Below are 15,235 nucleotides of genomic sequence, written 5' to 3'. Positions count from 1 at the left end.
TCAGACTATATACCGTATTTGCCCGGCCTATATTCGGGGTCTAGTGCAGGAATGCGCAGTTCGTATCGCCCGATGCCCGGGACATGCAGTTCCGGGCGCCGGGCAGGCAGCAGGGTTAGGATACAGATCCCCCGCAGCGGTGCAGGAGACCCGTATCCTCCTCTCTGATACGCTGAGACAGCCTCTCCTGCCAGCACTTCCCACGGGGGGAGCGCCGGCACGAGAGGTTGTCTAAGCGCATCGTGCAGACGTTCACTGGCTGTGGCGATGAGCATAACCAACCTCCGCTGCCGGCACGTCTGCTCGATGTGCTTTAACAATATCCCTTGCCGGGACTTCCCACGGGGGGTGGTGCCGGCAAAGGAGATTGTTAAAGCGCATCGTGCAGACGTGCCAGCAGCGGAGGTTATTTATGCACGCATCGCCGCAGGCGGTAAACGTCTGCACGATGCGCTTTAACAATCTCCCTTGCCAGTACTTCCCACAGCGGAAGTTCCGGCACTGGAAGTTGTCTATGCGTATTGCGCAGATGTCCCGCGCCAGCCCCGCAGGACACCCGGGAGTCTGCTTTGGTAAGTCTGGGGGGGGGGGGCACATCTTGGGGGCAGAGTGGCAGCATATCTCGCGGGGGTGGGCGACGACAGAGTGGCAGCATATCTTGGGGGGGCGACGACAGAGTGGCAGCATGTCTCGGGGGGGGCGACGACAGAGTGGCAGCATGTCTCGGTGAAGGGCAGAGTGGCAGCATGTCTCGGGGAAGGGCAGAGTGGCAGCATGTCTCGGGGAAGGGCAGAGTGGCAGCATGTCTCGGGGAAGGGCAGAGTGGCAGCATGTCTCGGGGAAGGGCAGAGTGGCAGCATGTCTCGGGGAAGGGCAGAGTGGCAGCATGTCTCGGGGAAGGGCAGAGTGGCAGCATGTCTCGGGGAAGGGCAGAGTGGCAGCATATCTCGGGGGGGCGACGACAGAGTGGCAGCATGTCTCGGGGAAGGGCAGAGTGGCAGCATGTCTATTCCAGTAAGTGGTTTTTTTTTGTTTGTTTTTTTACTAAGAAAAAATTTTCTTTAAAAAAAGCACCTCGCTTTTAGGGTGCGGCCTATATTCGGGTGCGGCCTATAATCGAGCCAATACGGTGTGTGTATATATTTTAGCCAGCATCAAATTTAATTTAAATTCTGTTTTTATCTAGCAAAACAATGTCACGTGACCCAAAGGGGGAATCCCAACAGTCCCAGGGAACTTCTAGTTCTTCTTCCAGTGGACCTCATTCATACAGTCAGTCTTCATCTGGTACCGCGAGCTCTTTGGACACGGTTCCTTTGACAGATCTCGCTTCAATACCAGAAGATCAAGAAATGGAAGACCATAATCCTCAGCCATGGGGCCGTCTTTGGGCTCTGGGGAAAGGGTTTGTGAACCACGGTATGTTAGTTTTTCTAAAACAGTTCTTAAAATTAAAAGTCAGCCAGTTTTGTGATTTAGCAGATCACTACACACCAAGAGAGAGAAACCACAGAGGGCAGAATCGGCTACTGTAAAGCACCTTGCGTTTTGAGTCAAAGATCATGTGCAGAATTGTTGGATGTGCTTATTAAACAAGTCTTAAGTCAAACTCTTAATTTGTATTCTGCCAGGATTTTATGCTAAAATTCTTCATCTTTCTTTCTCTAGACTGTGTATATGATGAATATATATTTGGCAGAGACAAACAATGTGATTATACTTTTGATAAACCCATACTAAACCAGACGGACCGATACAAAACCTACAGCAAAAAGCACTTCCGGATTTTTAGGGTGAGTGTTTGGAAATGTGTTTTAAAGATTACAAGCCTAGCCTAACACTTTTGTTGCCAGAGGCATGATCAAAGCGTTACAAAATAATGGAACGCTCGTTTATTTCGCAGTTACTATGCAAGTCTACTGTACAAAAAGAGTATGAGATGCTCACCAAGAACCTGTCCTACGGTGCGTCCCTGCTTGGGAGCATCTCAAACTTTAGCTTTCTTGTGCCATTACGGAGGAAAAATCTCCATCTACATGTCAGTCTGATCCTGCCCAAAAGGGCAGTCCAGAACCAAAATATGAGGCAAATTTCCTCGGCATGAGGGAACCAAAAACCCCAGACAAACATTTTGGCCTTCGTTGGCAAGTCTACCACAATGATAAAATGATTTATCATATTTCATGTGTACATTAACAAACTTATAGGAATAAAAATTGCATAACTATCTGTGTGATGTTTGACTTTTTCTCTAGGAAATCGGTCCAGGGCTTTCCTCTGTTGCATACATAGAGGATTTGAGTGGCAATGGAACATACTTGAATAAAGAGATCATTGGACGTGGGAAAAAGTTGCCTTTAACTAATAATGCAGAAATTGCACTTTCTTTACCTTCAAATAAAGGTGACGTGTGACAATTATAATGTTGACCTTCGTGTTGTCAGATCATCTTAGGCTTTCATTAAACCTAAATTCAGAGTATCTGGATTATTACAGTGAATTTATTGGACTCGTAACTTCACCCATTGCTGAACCATTTTGTAGAAGCAAATGATTAGGCAAATCAAAATTCTTTGAGGCATCTGATAACCCGAGTCTGGTTTTTATAGCCATATGTGATTTTGGCCACTAGGTGGCAACACAATTCAATTTTGCATCAATTACTAACAAATTGGGTGTGAAATCAAAGCATTTGTGTGTGTTCATCACAGAGTTTACAGGACGGTGGAACATTACATTATGCTTTGTGAAGGGTCAACTTCATTTTTTTTTTATATATATATATCATGTTATAACCCTTGCACTTAAAATTGCTCTTTCATAGTGTTGTCACGTCTTCTTTAAACTTTGCATTCCAAATAGCAAATACTACAATTGAGGACTGAGAAATATACCATAATTACATTTTTTTTTTTTTTTTTTTTCCCCTCAGTTCGCCTTCTTTACTGTTGTTGTTGTTGTTGCTGCTGTACGTCTAGAGACGAGATCATTAATAACCAAGGCTGGTCTGCAGTTTTTGTATTTTCAGATTTGTTGGTAGATGACCAATCAGCCTATCCAAAGGAATTTGGAACAAAGTTCATCATGTCAAAAACAATCGGAAGGTGAGGTTGGATCACCTTTAGAAGGCTGGAGGAAACTGCTGATCTGCACAACTTTAAAGGAATGTGTGTTTATTGACTTTTCCTACTGCAGAATAATTGAAGTCTCCTAAACACGTGTGGTTTTTTTCTTCCTTCCAATGTGACGTACTTTGCATAGCTCATAAGGCCTTCCAGTTTTAGGGATATGGCACCTAAGCCTGTCTTGCAGAGCTGTGTGCCAGTTGTACAGTCACGTCTTCTATGGGTTCAATCCCAAATGTAATGTAATGAGAGTTGACACACTGCCAACTGGTAACAGTCATCTGCCAGTGAATAGGTATGTAAACGAGCAGCTCTTCTCTCTAAAACGGTATTCAGATTTACTTTACTGTTCACTGAAAAAGAAAAAAATTCCTTGAATAAGTCTGATCAACGAGTTGCTGTGTTGGTTGTGGGGTCCCTTTTTGGTCCTGGGTCTATTTAGAGTGTCATCTTCGAAACATGACTCTGTCTACCTGGTGTGTTACTGCTATCAGTTTGCTGTATAATGCACCAGTTAAACTACTGGCACTTTGTTTTTGGATGTACAATATCTTTAGAAGCAGTCATTTAGGGAAAAAATGAACTAACTAGATATGTGGTTGTATCTCGATAGTACGACACAGGATTTTTTCATTTTTTTTTTTTTTTTAAGATAACACCATACATAAGAACCCTGAACTTATCCTGTAGTTTATTGTTAACTGTAGGCAGTGATTGTGCTAGTTAGAAATTGTAACACCTTTTCCAATTTCGATTGTATCTTAAAATGCTATACAAATTATTAGATTTTATTTCTATTTCTCTCATAATGGATGTACACATTAATATGGAGTTGTATCTAGAGTATGTTCTTTTTTCCCCTCTCTTAGTGGGGCTTGTGGAGAAGTAAAACTGGCTTTTGAAAAGTCTACATGCAAGAAGGTTGCGGTAAAAATCATCAACAAAAGAAAATTTAAGATGAACAGTTCAGGTAACAGTGTACGTATGAATTATTTCACACACAGTTTATCAATGTATATGAGGCCATTACATACATAAATGGTGTAACCTCCCTGTGTCCTCTGATATAGCAAGACATTCTCACCAAGTTTGAAAATTGAGACCTCTCATGTCATTTTTTAGAACCCATTTTTAACTCGGGTCTCATTATTTAAAATAACACATATATATATATATATATATATATATATATATAATGTAAAAGGGTGAAGCCATATTAGTCCAGTAGACACAATGTCAAAAAATAGTATTGCAGAGTATGCGGTAATACCTTTTTCATTGGACTAACATAATATTAAAAAGAGAAGCTTTCGAGATGTATCCTCATGAGGAAGAAAAATATTGCACCCCGGTAGGACATCATTTCACACAGAACAATCACTCCATCCAAAACCTAAAAATTAAAGTACTCAAAGGAAATTTCAGAGACTCTCAGGAAAGAAAAACACTTGAGATGAAAATGATTACACATTTTAACACCTTAAAAGAGGGACTTTTAATGTGGATTCTGGTTTCCTTACACACTACCAGAACTTCATATGAACTTCATCTAAACATCCAATGTGTGTCTAATTGCTGTTATTATCTTTGATGTTTTACTGTGGTTATTGGTTTCCCTGAGTTCTTGTTCTGTCCCTGGGTTATCTCTCTACCTCTCTGCATTTCTCACCTCCAGACCTATTATTTACGACACCCCACTCAACCCCCCCTTCTCTTATACCATCACTTGTTTTAAAGTTGTAACCTCTATCATGTTGATTAGTATTGCTTCGGACCTGATGAAGGGAGGATAACTCTCGAAAGCTTGTCTTTTTAATATTATGTTAGTCCAATGAAAAAGGTATCACCGCATACTCTGCAATACTCTATTTTTTGACATCGTATATATACATCTAATTTTTTTTGTTTTGTTTTTTTACGCCAGCATCAGTGCTGCCTGCACCCCAGAAACAAAATAGTTTAAAGCGGATAATTTATGATAAATATTAAGTGCAGGGATGCACTGGGAAGCTTTATTATAGAGCATTTTTATTTCAGGGCTTGCCTGCTCACGTTCCAGAAAATATTATTCAGCACAAACATATTAAACAGCCTTATTTATATGCTTTGTTTTGCCTGCCAGCCAGCCATATCCAATTCTCATGGTGTGCAAACTCAATTGCTCTTCCATATGTTAAATAAGACATTGCTCACTGATGCACAATGTTATTTAATTTCAACGTTATTTAATTATAGTTTATTTAATTTCCTTTCTATTTTAGGAACAACCCATATCTGTTGATACAGAAATTGAGATTCTAAAGAAGCTGAATCATGTAAGTGAACCGTGTGAAGAACATTTTTTTTTGTTCCCTAGCGGGTACAAATATAGGCAATAGGTTAATTTTAATAAGCTGTAGCAAGATGCAATAGCAACCTGTTTTTTTTCTTTCCATGTAATGCAGTTGTACACATATGCTGATTTTTACTTTGTGTTATGGAGTGTAAACAGGTTGATTAGCGGATTGTTTGCAGTACAATCCATGTAATTCTTGGGCAATATTTTGTGTTAAATGTGAAACACGTATTAGGTCTCTTAGTTGGCTTCTTTTTAATAAGACACATAAATAATACATCAGAGCGTGTGGTTCATTCCAAAGCATCTACTTTGACGCTGCTCTTGTCTCATTATCACTGTGGTGCTTATATGTAGGCAAGTGATGGTAAGGAGGAGGAGTAAGTGTTTATAGGGGAAAAAACTTAAGCTAAGAAGTGATAAGAGAATCCAATGTAATATTGAGTTTCCCTCATACAATTTTAATTATGAGTTATTATATTAGCTATTTTATTAGGGTTTATATTCATCTTTCCCAGCAATCTAAATATAAAAAACCCTCAGAAGTGTGTGTTAAAATATATATCTAAAAATTAAAACAATTTATTTGATCCTTATAAATTATATTTGTATTTGTTTTACAGCCTTGTATTATCAAGATTGAAAACTTTTTTGACTCTGAAGATTTTTATTACATAGTTTTGGAGCTGTAAGTACTTTTATTCTTGATGACTAGTGAGTGTAAGATTTCTGATCACATGGAGAGCATTCTTATTGTTTATCAAATAGAAATACACAGAACAATAGTTATTAGTCATAATAGATAAAAACAAACCTATACTAAAATAGAAAAAAAATAAAAAAAATTTGCACTATAGGTGCCACAGTTGAACAATGAGTCAATCTATGTACAGCAACATCTGATTACAGTCATAACCGGCATACTTTTTTTTTTGTTTTGTTCCAGGGGGCCACATCCATGCTTTACATAATACCCCATATTACATATTTTTGATACTATTGATTTAAGGGGTTTGTAGGTGGTGGTGATTTTTTTAAGTAGTTTTTTGTACTGGGAGTACAAATATATTTTAATTTTTCCAAGTGCAGTACAGTTCAGCATCCCTTTGGGGATCTCATTAATTTTTCAGGGCAGTTATGTCATGGTGACATCACTGGGCTTCCAATTTTTTTTTTTTTATATTTTATTTTTCCCTTACATTTTTATTTTTGTATTGTATCTTTATTTTTTGGAAAGGGGGATTATTTTTTACCCTTTCTCCTCCTGATCTGTTTGTGCTCATCACAGTGTGACCAGCGAGCAGGGATCCACAGTCCTGCATTGCAGATTGTAATTGTTGCAATTGGCCAGGAGGAGGGGGAGAAAAGAGAGACCCTGCTTGAGGCTCTCCTGTCTTCAAGTGAACTTCCAGCAGATGTTGACAATGACACCTACCGAGAGGGAATGCCTATCACGTGATCAGGCATTACTGGAATGACGGTGTACCGACACTGTTAATAATATATTAATATGTAGTCTTTAATATGAACGTGGACAGCCTCAGTAGTGTTCTTACAGGCTTGTTTCCAGAGCAGTTCAACCGTTGAGGTTAGACTAACCTTTTTTGTTCTTAATTACCATTATAGTTAGCTTGGCAATTGCCAAAGAAAAAAAGACTTTATAATAGTGATAACATACAATGGAATTTGCTAAATATAGTAAAGTCTTTGCATCAGGGGTTAAAAACAGGCAAAGTAGATGGACCAAATGTTTATTTGCTTTCAAATTATATGTTTCTATGAGTTGCAAAGGTTCACGTGTACATTAGGGAACCCAAGAGATATCGCCAACTCCATTCTCAAGGCTAACACAGTAAACATCCATGCTGATTTCATGATCCACTAGAATTCATTGAGAGATATAGCGGGGGACCTATGTGACCTGGTGATCTATTTCATTCCAGGATGGAAGGAGGTGAATTATTTGATAGAGTGGTGACATCCACTAGGCTTAAAGAATCAACGGCAAAACTGTATTTTTATCAGATGCTGCTAGCTGTTCAGGTAACCGATCAAAATCTTCTCAATTACATGATATAATACATTTTTGTAATACATGACACATTATTTTTTTAAATGAACCAGCACAGATTGCTATAAGGAACAAATACCAACCAGCTGATAAGATCACTTTAACTCCATAACAATACAGAATATAATATGTCCCCACAAAAAATGTCACTTAATTAAATCCTGCAGTTAAAGTCTAAAGAAATCCCCCACATCAAAAAGTTAGTGTTCTGCTGCTCTTTTGGCCCTTTTAGGGGTTAGACAGACACATATTGACAATTAATATTAAAAAACGGCTAACCGCACGAGGAAAAAAACAGTCTCTGGTTGTATACATTACAACATCCATCATAATTCATGTCTTTAAACGTTTCCACTGTATTAAACCGTTATAAATCCTGGTTATTCAACAACTGAGTTAGTAGCTTAAGAACTAAAACCTATGTATGTAACTGAAACCTGTATGTAATAACCCAGACATAACCAAGGAACATGAGCCTGTAGCCCTATGGTTTTACAAAGTTCTAGAACATCTTAGATTAATAATAACCTAAGCAAGTAGAATTGAGGATCTTAGAACAGCTGTCAATCAATACACATTTAACTGGTTCAGTAGCACCTTTGAATTGGTAAAATAATTTAATTACATTTAATACAAGAAGACTTAAAAAGTGTACAAACTTTGACGCTTGATAATATTTCCATTTCAGAACTCACAATAGTAAGCAACGTATATGTTTAAGGTGCCATAGTTGACATTTTGTTGCACATAAATTGGCTGTACGGTATAAAAACTACCTTTAAGTAATATTTTTAACATACGGTACAGTAGATATTACGGTATATAAGGTATACAAATAGATCTCTCTCAACCAGTGTTTCTCAAGTGTGCCCACCAGGCTAGGCAGTCCCGTTACTGGAGTCATGAAAGAACATGTAAGCATCCTATTAGGTGGTGTATGGACACTGAACATGCCATGGAAAGGTTTTAGCTGGTCTACAGCTACTGGGCATCCGTATAGATGGAATCAATGATTAATTGATATTATATTGTTAACAATAGTTATGGTTGCAACTGCAATAACTTGGTCCCCTCCACGTTAAAAAGTTGCTCTGTCCTTATTCTAATTGCCTTATGTTGCTGGAATTACCGTATGTTCTTCCTGCTGAAACATTAAATATACTCTCCCTTTTAGTACCTTCACGAAAATGGAGTCATTCATCGGGACCTTAAACCAGAAAATGTGCTGCTGTCGTCAACTAATGAAGAATGCTGCATAAAGGTTCGCTCATATACTTTCTCTGTTCATGAATGATTCCCGTGGCAGAGTATCCCATCATTGCTTGCAGAGCATTTTATACTGAAACCGCTTTCATTGCTTACTCTTAGCCTTCAGCATTTCTGTAATACTTGCATCAGATATTTAAAAGGGCATTTCTATGGGGCAAAACATACAGAACCTGCAGTAAACATACAGGGCCTGATCTCAGAAAATGTCTTATAATAATACCACATAATACTACGATATATTAGCAATTCATTCTGGTTCATTTTCTGCAATAATTCAGAAAAAACATGGTAGCCTCAAGGACAGAAATTCAAGAAATTTATCAGATTAGAGGTTTATCATTTGATTTAAACTTGTTCACTGCAAAAAACAATGGCACATTCTGCTTTATGTTCAGTGCATGTGATAAGGCATCAGCCACATGGAAAGTTTGACCTTGAAGTGTTTTTTGGGGAATAAATTGTCTTGGGATAATACAATATATGCTTATATGCTGACGTCTGATCTGATCACTGCCTCTGCCAAATCAATTCAGGCATTATACCTAGAGGGTCCTGGACTTGAAAATAAAATTGAATCCCCAACCCTGACATAAATGTTCCTGTTTAAGCATACAGAATCTGTGCCCAGGAGGCCACCCAATAAGAAAGTATGTAAACCCCACTGTAGAGCTAGCAGAGCATGCCCTATTAGCACCTGATGTGTCCTTTATGTAACAGTACCATGTATTATTAACATGAACACAAGCTCCCATTGCCACAGATACCCATAGATGTTTCACTCTTGGCCACATATCCTCAAGGGAAAGGATGAATATTTGAGGTGAGAATAGCACTGATTAGCACAGATCAGCAATCACCCTTTTGTGTGATACCCCCTGAACATTGTGCCAAGGATTATTTATTCATCATTTAGCGGTCTGTAGACAGTTTTCAACTATTGGAAATGTTTGCGTCGCCCCCATCCAACTTCTCTTTCACAATATATAGGCAATTATTAATTATCGCCCCCATCCAACTTCTCTTTCACAATATATAGGCAATATAGGCAATTATGGTTAAAAAAGACGGCTTAGGGGGGACTTAATAACTATGTATAAATATATAAGGGGACAGTACAGAGATCACTCCCAGGACCTATTTATACCCAGGACTGTATCTATAACAAGGGGACATCCTCTACGGCTGGAGGAAAGAAGGTTTCTACACCAGCACAGACGGGGGTTCTTTACAGTAAGAGCGGTGAGATTATGGAACTCTCTGCCAGAGGAAGTGGTGATGGTAAACTCAATAAAAGAGTTCAAAAGGAGCCTGGACGTGTTTCTTGAAAGCAATAATATTACAAGTTATGGATATTAGATTAATAGGGACAGAACGTTGATCCAGGGATTTATTCTGATTGCCATATTTGGAGTCGGGAAGGAATTTTCCCCCTGGTATGGGGCAATTGGCATCTGCTTCATAAGGGTTTTTTGCCTTCCTCTGGATCAACACAGTAGGGACACAATATGTATATAGGTTGAACTTGATGGACTTTGGTCTTTTTTCAACCTTATGAACTATGTTACTATGTTACTATGTATGAACTATGTTAATATTTAAAAAAAATGAAATATGCAAAATGCGCAGAAAGAACGCATGTAATTACGTTCAATTCTGGGATATATCCATCTATTTTCATTTTCCTGTGCCCCCACTATCCCTGCCTGTACTCTCAAAAATCTATCCCTCTCTTCCATCCTTGGAAGCGCGTGGCTTTATTTCTGGTCTTGGTGCAGCGCGTGGCTTTATTTCTGGTCTTGGTGCAGCGCGTGGCTTTATTTCTGGTCTTGGTGCAGCGCGTGGCTTTATTTCTGGTCTTGGTGCAGCGCGTGGCTTTATTTCTGGTCTTGGTGCAGCGCGTGGCTTTATTTCTGGTCTTGGTGGAGCGCGTGGCTTTATTTCTGGTCTTGGTGCAGCGCGTGGCTTTATTTCTGGTCTTGGTGCAGCGCGTGGCTTTATTTCTGGTCTTGGTGCAGCGCGTGGCTTTATTTCTGGTCTTGGTGCAGCGCGTGGCTTTATTTCTGGTCTTGGTGCAGCGTCTGGCTTTATTTCTAGTCTTGGTGCAGCGCGTGGCTTTATTTCTGGTCTTGGTGGAGCGCGTGGCTTTATTTCTGGTCTTGGTGGAGCGCCTGGCTTTATTTCTGGTCTTGGTGGAGCGCGTGGCTTTATTTCTGGTCTTGGTGCAGCGCCTGGATTTATTTCTGGTCTTGGTGCAACGCCTGGATTTATTTCTGGTCTTGGTGCAGCGCCTGGCTTTATTTCTGGTCTTGGTGCAGCGCGTGGCTTTATTTCTGGTCTTGGTGCAGCGCGTGGCTTTATTTCTGGTCTTGGTGCAGCGCGTGGCTTTATTTCTGGTCTTGGTGCAGCGCGTGGCTTTATTTCTGGTCTTGGTGCAGCGCGTGGCTTTATTTCTGGTCTTGGTGCAGCGCGTGGCTTTATTTCTGGTCTTGGTGCAGCGTCTGGCTTTATTTCTAGTCTTGGTGCAGCGCGTGGCTTTATTTCTGGTCTTGGTGGAGCGCGTGGCTTTATTTCTGGTCTTGGTGGAGCGCCTGGCTTTATTTCTGGTCTTGGTGGAGCGCGTGGCTTTATTTCTGGTCTTGGTGCAGCGCCTGGATTTATTTCTGGTCTTGGTGCAACGCCTGGATTTATTTCTGGTCTTGGTGCAGCGCCTGGCTTTATTTCTGGTCTTGGAGCGCATGGATTTATCTCTGGTCTTGGTGCAGCGCCTGGATTTATCTCTGGTCTTGGTGCAGCGCCTGGATTTATCTCTGGTCTTGGTGCAGCGCCTGGATTTATCTCTGGTCTTGGTGCAGCGCGTGGCTTTATTTCTGGTCTTGGTGCAGCGCGTGGCTTTATTTCTGGTCTTGGTGCAGCGCGTGGCTTTATTTATTTTTTTATATTGTATATCCTGCTGTATTTAGAATTCAGGCACAAAATTACATGCCGTTACCGCTCTTTTATATATAATTGTGAAATTTATAACATGCTTGTCTTTTTTTTCAGATAACGGACTTTGGCCAGTCCAAAATACTTGGCGAAACTTCTCTGATGAGGACGTTATGTGGTACTCCTACTTACTTGGCTCCGGAGGTGTTGATCACAGCTGGTACAGGAGGGTACAGCAGTGCAGTGGATTGCTGGAGTCTAGGGGTAATTCTGTTTGTATGGTAAGAGCACTTCCTATCGTAAGATTAGTCTCAATCATTTATTCATCAGTTTGTACACAGAATCAGCCATTTTAACAGTGGCTAATGACTGATTTGTTTCTCTTTGATTTAGCCTTAGTGGCTATCCACCGTTCTCTGAACAGAATGGTAAGATGCCGCTGAAAGAGCAGATTGCAGGGGGAAACTACACATTTATAGCTGCTGCTTGGGAAAATGTGTCTGAACCAGGTATATATTGTATTACATGTTTGTCTTGCACTCCTTCTCCCCGCCCTGAAGTTTTTATGCTAGGTGTAAAACCGGCTGACAGTGTAGCAAATATACATAGCATGTGTTTACAAGACTGGACAAACGCTAGGTAGCCACACTCCTAGCCCTGTACATTTGACTTATTTGCGCCATTTTATACTGATCTCCGTGGAAACATACCTCACTGGCTCAAGAAGCAGACTTTTGGATTTTTTGTATAGTCTCCTTTGATTCTGCAGTCATTTGAGTATACATTGCAGGCATGCACTTTGTTCTGCAATATCCTGTAAATAGATTACATATTGTGATCATACTACTTGATACCGGTATAAAAAGCATTGCCTAATCTGTAACAACCTGATGGCATGTAAGATAAATCAGGCAGCATCAGAAAACTTATCCATTCTGCTTATAACCTGGGAAGTTTGCCATGCAGGCAGCAGAAATGGCTGAGCAATTGTGGCTTGTATAACTTTGGTTGAGGTTATATACGGTCCCCTGTGTCTCAGCATCTAAATAGAACGTGGTTGGGGATTTGATTGCTTGTTATCTGTGCTACTGCCCTCCATCCTGACACTTTTAACAGGTAGAAGGAGGCGTAGAACCTGTATTTCACTGACATAATGCAATATTCCTCTGTTCAGCTTTAGATCTTGTTAAGAAGTTGTTGGTGGTTGATCCAGAAAAGAGACTTACCACCAAGCAAGCCCTGGAACACCCATGGCTACAGGTATACATTAACAATAAAGAGATGCTAGACATTTGGTATAGGCTTGAAATATGTAGCATGTCCCCATACAAAATGTATACATTTCCCTGTATTCCTTGTACTTGTTTAATCTCCTATATTGAAGTATACGTGAAACCCTGTTGTGGTCATGAGACTGCAATTTATCCAAAAGCAAATATAAAGATATTAGTACTGCCAAAGTCTGGGGGTCAGACTGGCTAGATGTGTTTTGTTAATTTTAATATGGATACAAAAAAACAAACTGTCATACATCTGTTTACCCCCAGGATGACGACATGAAACAAAGAGCTGGAAGGTTAATGTATGATGCAGTTCACGCTATGCCTCCACCCTCGCAGGTATTTTTTTTCTCTCTCTAAGTAAATGTAAAAATCACTAAGCTCCTGTCCTTATGCACAAAACTATTCTTATGAATGCTGCTGCTATATGAATCCCCCTAAATCAGGCATGTCCAAACTTTTTTCAAAGAGTGCCAGATTTGATGAAGTGAACATGTGCAAGGGTTCGACCATTTTGCCTGACATTCTTTGAACCATTAAAATTAAATGCAAATTAACTATTTTATGCAAAGTTTATTGAAAAAGCCATACTTTTTATTTTGTGACTTGGATGACAGGTGTTAAATCACTCTGCCTTTAATATAAACAAAACAGATCTATATTTGGGCAACTTATCTGTGGGGCCTTATCAGTCCGGAACGCGGGCCACAATTGGCCCTTGGGCCGGACTTTGGACATGCCTGCCCTAAATGAATGGCTGAACCAAAGTAGAATTAACCTAGGAGATGATGAGCCATACCAAACGTATGAGAGGAGAACAGTAATAGTTCATCTAGCCGCTTATTAATATGCATAGAAATGTTGATGGCATGGAGGGAAGAGCCATACAGACGAATCTCACCTTTGCTTATCTTCCTGTGCTGTTTTACCATGTTTAGTGTCCCATCAATTATGTGAGAAAAGGAGACTCCTTTTCCTGAAAATTAACTGCAATAGTCTAGATTATTTTCTCCATTTTTTATGCATGGGGCCATCTTCCTTTATCTAGCTTGGTTTCTTATTTGCACACATCATAAGCCTCTAGAACAGACCTAGATAGTCTCTAAAGTCTATTACATCTCAGTTGGCCAATAAAGGTATTGTGTAATAAGTAATCACCTAATTTCCTTGAGAGTTTTCCTGTTTTCCTTTCCTTCAGAGACACTGAACGCTGGCATAGGAACATAATTAAAGGTTGGATTCATCTGTTTAGCTCCCCGCCTTGTGGCATTAAGATTTCTATGTGTATTAATAAGGGATGATATAAAGTCTGCTGCTAGTTCTCTCATATATTTTCTGTTATTTGTATTGCTGTCTCCTAGTTTTTATTTCCTAGTTCTTCTTTAAAACGATCTCGCCTCCATAAGACAATGGTGTCCAGCGGGTGACTCTCTTGCTGATAAGGAACAGCGGCTCTGATAATGCCCCCCCATTTACTTTTTACGACACTAACTGGGCATGTGTTTGCCACCCTGGCTGTAATCAATAGTGAAGCGTATGTCAGCGTCTGACTTGGAATCCAACTATCCGCCTCAGTTAATATATGTTGCCAGCACTCAAATATCTGTGTAAAATATTTAGTGCATATGGAATAACTTACATTCTTTTTTGTTCATTAGCTCTAGTTTTTGCAATATTTAGACTGATTAAACATTGGTCAACTTATGTGTGAAAACATGATTTTTTATTTTTTTTCCCTTTTGTTCAGTAGTCACCGAAGCTCTTCATATCTGAAATGATTGAACCATGTAATAATCATTGCTTATATTTGACTTATTAAATGTGAGTTTTTGTGTTGTCCATAACCACCTTAAGCATTTATGATCTTTCCTAATAAATAAATAAAAATAATTGTCTGCCTCCTTTAGATCCAATACTAGGGACTGATATTACACTTCATTTTCTCCTCCCCCACCGCGGTTCTGTAGAAAACCATAAGTCGGAAACGTGGCTACGATGAACAAGAACCAAGCACTTCTAAACACTCAGAGACGTTACCAGCCACTACTGAAAAAAGAGCCAGAACTTGACCGCATGCTGCATTTCCTGTGATCTGTAGATGTAAACGAATGCCACTGTTTTGTACATTTTATACTTGTTGATCAGGTGACTTAGGATGTAGCTGGGCCTACTCTAAATACATGTAACGTTCCTATGATGCAATGCCTACATCATGTCGTCTAACGCTTCT

General features: G+C 39.8%; 1 protein-coding gene across 1 annotated transcript; it reads left to right on the top strand.

Moving 5' to 3' along the window:
• The first annotated feature begins 1,193 nt into the window (after positions 1 to 1,193).
• Positions 1,194 to 15,074, top strand: CHEK2 (checkpoint kinase 2). The gene is made up of 14 exons (XM_089489460.1): positions 1,194 to 1,419; positions 1,669 to 1,793; positions 2,256 to 2,403; positions 3,029 to 3,104; positions 3,995 to 4,103; positions 5,387 to 5,440; positions 6,084 to 6,148; positions 7,404 to 7,503; positions 8,706 to 8,792; positions 11,843 to 12,006; positions 12,119 to 12,234; positions 12,900 to 12,985; positions 13,273 to 13,344; positions 14,973 to 15,074. Exons 1-14 carry the CDS (start codon positions 1,194 to 1,196, stop codon positions 15,072 to 15,074), a joined length of 1,530 nt encoding a protein of 509 aa, XP_089345586.1.
• Positions 15,075 to 15,235: the final 161 nt, after the last annotated feature.

Source organism: Sceloporus occidentalis, unplaced genomic scaffold (assembly GCF_023333645.1).
Source record: "Sceloporus occidentalis isolate IW3139 unplaced genomic scaffold, rSceOcc1.0.p SCAF_40, whole genome shotgun sequence".
Taxonomy (NCBI): Eukaryota; Metazoa; Chordata; class Lepidosauria; order Squamata; family Phrynosomatidae; genus Sceloporus; species Sceloporus occidentalis.
The sequence above is the reverse complement of the archived record's forward strand: the minus strand, read 5'-3'. Positions and strand labels throughout refer to the sequence as shown.